The 4,555-nt window shown below is 51.6% G+C and overlaps 1 protein-coding gene across 1 annotated transcript; it reads left to right on the top strand.

Annotated features, from left to right (window-relative positions):
* Nucleotides 1–1,425: 1,425 nt before the first annotated feature.
* Nucleotides 1,426–4,481, top strand: TMEM88B (transmembrane protein 88B). Its single transcript, XM_010074622.1, has 2 exons — nt 1,426–1,695; nt 4,212–4,481. The coding sequence occupies exons 1-2, from the start codon at nt 1,426–1,428 to the stop codon at nt 4,479–4,481; spliced, it is 540 nt and encodes a 179-aa protein (XP_010072924.1).
* The last annotated feature ends 74 nt before the right edge of the window (nt 4,482–4,555 follow it).

Raw genomic sequence — 4,555 nt, 5'->3', positions numbered from 1 at the left:
GTTAGGTGGATGCTGGACCTCGCCTGCGGTCACCGTTCATGCCCGTCTCTGCAACGTAGTGCTGGCGGTGCCCAAACTCGCCATGCCCAAGCAGTGTGACATTTTTCTATGTTGTTTTCAGCCACTGGAAGAATTCCATGCTGGGTAGCATGTCCTGCAGTATCCTTCTGCATGTAAGAGGTGGTGGGATGTAAAATGAAAATTTATGAATGAACCACACGATGGTGCTGTCATTACAGGCTGGGGCAAAATTATTTCTCTCGCTGCTTGCTTTCTACAAGTGTGTGTAACACTTCTAGCCCAGGGGGAGAAGGCACGTCCAGCAGCAAGAGGCCAGAGTCTGTTCAATTGTATTCAATTGCAATTAGAAGGCAATCAAATGAAATAATTGATAGCTGCTGTGCCTTTGCTACAAGAATATCAATATGTTCTGCAACCAGTGCAGACAACAGACGATTTCCAAGCTATTGCGTGATTATTATCAGTTTCTCTACGTTTTTTTAAATCTAAAGAGAAATTGCAGAAAATTAATCAGAGGCAGAATGACGAAAATTTCAAAGGGAACATCTTGACCTGGGAATGTATGATTGGAGTGTGGCTGCTGGGTGCTGTGAGATGTAAAGGAGTGGCCAGCACAGAGAGCAGCTTCAGAACCACCCTGTAAACAGAGCAGTGCTGGAAAGCTCTGAGAGCCGGCTCGGAGGACGACACTGCTTGTGTTTGAGTGTCTGCGACTGCGGGCAGCCACGAGCAGGGAAACCACACGCTGGTCTTTGCTCCCAGCTCTGCAAGGTGTGGGCAAGAGCTCCAGCAAGGCAGAGACCGGAGGAAGAGCTGCTCCTCATCGTCTTCCCTGCTCACTTCATTTGGAGGGGAGTTGAGCAGGAATATTTACTCGGGTACAAGGTGAAGAGCATGGACAGATGGTTTGAAGTCAACAAAGGGTCTGGAAGTGCCTAAGCCCAAGATTCTTAGCAAGCAGCAGCGCTCAGGGGTGGAGGAGGATACTAAAGCAAGGAAAGCTCTGGAACTGAGCAGCCTACCAAAGCTCAGACGGCAACGGTTTGGGTCTTCTTGGGATTATAATCCTGGGAAGAACAACAAATTCAGGAATACTATGGATTCAAAAGCAAAAGAATAGCTATTGCCAAACTTCCAGCAGCAACGTCTACTTTGAAATTGAGGTTGGGAGACTGCTTGAGAACAGTCTGAAAGGAATCAGCCTGTGCTGGCCAGGTCCTGGGCAAGCTGGTGGCCAGGAGAGGGCTTTCCTCCCGTGCTCTGCTGGGATCTCCAGTGCGGTGTTCTTGTCCACGTGTGGAAGAGGCAAGGAAGGACTCTGTGAATTACTTCCCAGGTCTGTTGGCAAAAGCAAAGAAACCATTTTGGATAAGTGAGTGGGTTGATTAGCAACCTTCTTGAAGAATGGCTGGTCAGGACACGGAGGACTTTGGAGCAGAAAACCTCTCAGAGAAGTCTCGGATGATTCCTACCCTCCCGCCGTATGACATTGACGACCAGCTTCTGCCCAGGGAGCCGCGGAGTGCCTGGTGCTGCTTGGCATGGACCCTGCTGGTGGTCACCATGAATTCCCTGGTCTTTTTGATGAATTTGCTCCTGATGTTTGTTATCTTCACCACTGTGCTGCTCCCCACCATTGTGGTGGTTTACTTTGGCTTCCAGTGCCACTCTCGGGTAAGCAAGCCGTGGTAACGGCCACCTCTAGGGCAGGGCCATCCATCAGGGACAGGCAAGGCTAGACTCCCCAAGCTTTGGCTTTGTTTTCCATTTTTTTCGTAAGGGGGGTAGGTGTATAGGCTGGGCTGACACAAACAAGTTGATGGTGGTCCATGCTGGCCGGCAGGCTCTTGGTTGTACAAGAGTCTCGCTGGTGCCTCGACACAGCTATCGGTGAGGCTGCCATGTGCATTTGTTGGGAGAACTACAGGCTTTATGGTTTCTGGACTAATTACTTGGTTGGCACCCATCTGTTGTGTCAGCAGGGCAGGACAGAAAGGCTCTGGATGTGGCAGGTTCTTTCTGTCACATCTGATATTCCATTGGACCCCGTGGTCCCCATCCCCAGGCATTGCACTTGGTACAGTTGTTGAAGTGTCAAGCCATCAGATATCCGTCTATAGCGTGTCACAACAGGCTTGCAGGAGATGCCAGGTCCATGCTGACCCCTCCCTTCTCCAGCGCTGTGGGAAACGGGAGCTCGACTGGGCAATAAAGTTGTGTTCCCGTGAAAACAACAAGCAGCTGTGACAGGTCAGTGAATACACCCTGGCTGGACAGAGCTGCTGTTTGCCTTTTAATGTCACAATATTTCTCTCTTTTCTGTGACCTCTGGTACCAAGAGCTGCCAACAGACTTAATGAAATCTGTGCATCCTCTCTGATCCCCCAGCACCTTGGGACCTCTCTCTGAGTAAGCAGATCCTAACGTGGACGGTAGGAAAGGATCCAGCCACGCGGCAGGGTTTGCCCAGTTTAACCCAGTCAGGCTCTGCTGTCTCCTGTGGAGCTGTGCATGGACAGAGCTGCGGAGGTCTCCCTCCCTCACACCCTCTCTGCCTCCCTGAGGTGGAAAATCCCATTTCCCAGATGGGGAACTGTCACTGGGCTCTGGGCGCACAGCTGTGACTGGGGGACGTGCTGGAACTTTCCGGTAAAGCCATTGCATTGTACTCAGCTGCCAGCCTGCAGCTCCCCGTCCCAGCGCTCCCTGGCAGAGGCTCTGTGCTGTTATTGTTTTCTCAGGACGGATGGATTTGCTGCTCTAAGGAGTTTGGCTTTGATTTTTATTGCCCTGAAATTATGACAACTCGTAGCTGCTGTTATTGAAAAGCTTTTCCTGATCCTGCAAACTCATGAACAGAGAGACATCTGTCAGGGGAATGGTTTGGTACAGCAGGGCAGGCGAAAGGGATGTTAACTGGAGTGAAGCACAATTCATCGAGAAACCACGGGCCAGGCGATCCCTGCTGTGGCTCTGACACCTTCTGGAAATGTTTTCCTGCGGGATGCAAACGTGTGATGCCCAACAGGGTAAGGTGGGAGGCTCTGCAGGAGCTACAGACAGAACAAGTGGCTCAGAGGGGTCCTGATCTAGGATTTTTGCACACAAAAGGGCAGGTGTGTAGAATGACTTTTGTTTTATCGATGAATAAGTCTTCACAAGAAATAACCTAACAAATTACTGGGAGAAAGCGCAGTGTGGGCTGTTGCCTTGCTGAAATGGCTGCTCTGCCCCCCCGAGCGCAGCGTGGAGGTGAATTCTGTAAGACACGAGGCTTTTTAGGGCAGGTTTAATAGGAGATTGCCTGTAAAGCCCTTAAATCAATTTTTTCCTATGATCTGAAACTGGTCCTTGAAAGTGGGAAAAATGGGAAAAAGTGAGGACTGCCTCCTGGAATTGCCCCTTCCAGCTTCCCTCTGCTTGACCCCCAACCTGGAAAGCCCCGAGTCCTCCTGTGCACACACAGTGCTCTCCCCTCGGAGGCTTTGAGGAGGTGCAAAAGGTTTTTGAGTCCAGCCGAGTACATCAGAAGTGAGAGGGACCATGTTGCTGTTAGCTGCAAGGAGCCTTTTAACACAGATTTTTCTTTAATAGGCATGGAGAGGGATTGCAGCGGTACGGCTTGGCAGGAGCAGCCCTTTGTCCCTGGGCTGCGGCTTTTCAATGCCTTCCTAGTAGCCAGAGGCTGATTTCTGCACTGCAGATCCATTAGGTGGATTTTATTCTTCCCAATGTGATGGGCTGTGTTTCCTGCACTGACAAAAGAAGATGGAAAAAGGAACCTGGGGGACGTGGGAGTTGGCTGTAGCACTGGGTAATGCAGAACAAGAGCGGCTTGACCCGGGTCTCCTGCTGCCAGGATGAAAGGAGGGCTTTAAATGCCACTCAGCAAGGACCAGTGTGCTGGACACTGCAGCAACGTGGGCTGAGCAGCCTTTCCTGCAGATTTTGAATGTGAAGAGATGCCAGGAGGTAGGAACGAGTGCAGGGTGGACGTAGAAGACAGAACAGATGCTGGAATAACTGAAAGCTTGATTAAAATGTGTTTTCAGTCACACAGCATAGCCTGAAGGTTGCTGAGCTCAGCTCGGAGAGAGGGAAGAGCTGTGTCTGTCTGGGACAGCGCCAGGGTCCTTTGGTCACCATGTCCACCCAGGTCCGTGACAAACTCCATCTCGCTCTTCCCGCAGGTCCTGCACTCAGCTGCCCGCTACTGCAAAAGCATCTTAGACGACAACAGCTCTTCTGCCCTCATTATCCTCGGCTTTGTCATCATGTCCCCTCTCATCGTGGTGGCCATGGCCATCTACTGCAGCCTGGCGAGGCGTCTCCGTCTCCTCCTGTGCTTCCAGCCCTACAGCCGGGCTGTCTACAAGGGGGTGAAGTGGCGCTGGTACGAGGAGGGAGGTCTGTGCCGCTGTGCCAAGGGCTGGAACACTCAAGTCAAAGCCTGGGTATGAGCTTGCAGCCCCCTGCCCTGTCCCTCCCCACCATCACCTCCCAGTATTACCATCCTGTTTGCGCAGGTACGGCA

The sequence above is a fragment of the Pterocles gutturalis genome, unplaced genomic scaffold (assembly GCF_000699245.1).
Source record: "Pterocles gutturalis isolate BGI_N339 unplaced genomic scaffold, ASM69924v1 scaffold29592, whole genome shotgun sequence".
Taxonomy (NCBI): domain Eukaryota; kingdom Metazoa; phylum Chordata; class Aves; order Pterocliformes; family Pteroclidae; genus Pterocles; species Pterocles gutturalis.
Note: the sequence above shows the minus strand (reverse complement) of the source record. Positions and strands in the feature narration are given on the sequence as shown.

Bases quoted from the DNA above. Each gene is read 5' to 3' on its own strand.
- TMEM88B (XM_010074622.1), top strand. From the start codon at position 1,426: ATGGCTGGTCAGGACACGGAGGACTTTGGAGCAGAAAACCTCTCAGAG. The intron at 1,696-4,211 runs GTAAGCAAGCCG...CTCTTCCCGCAG, and splicing joins GCTTCCAGTGCCACTCTCGG to GTCCTGCACTCAGCTGCCCG.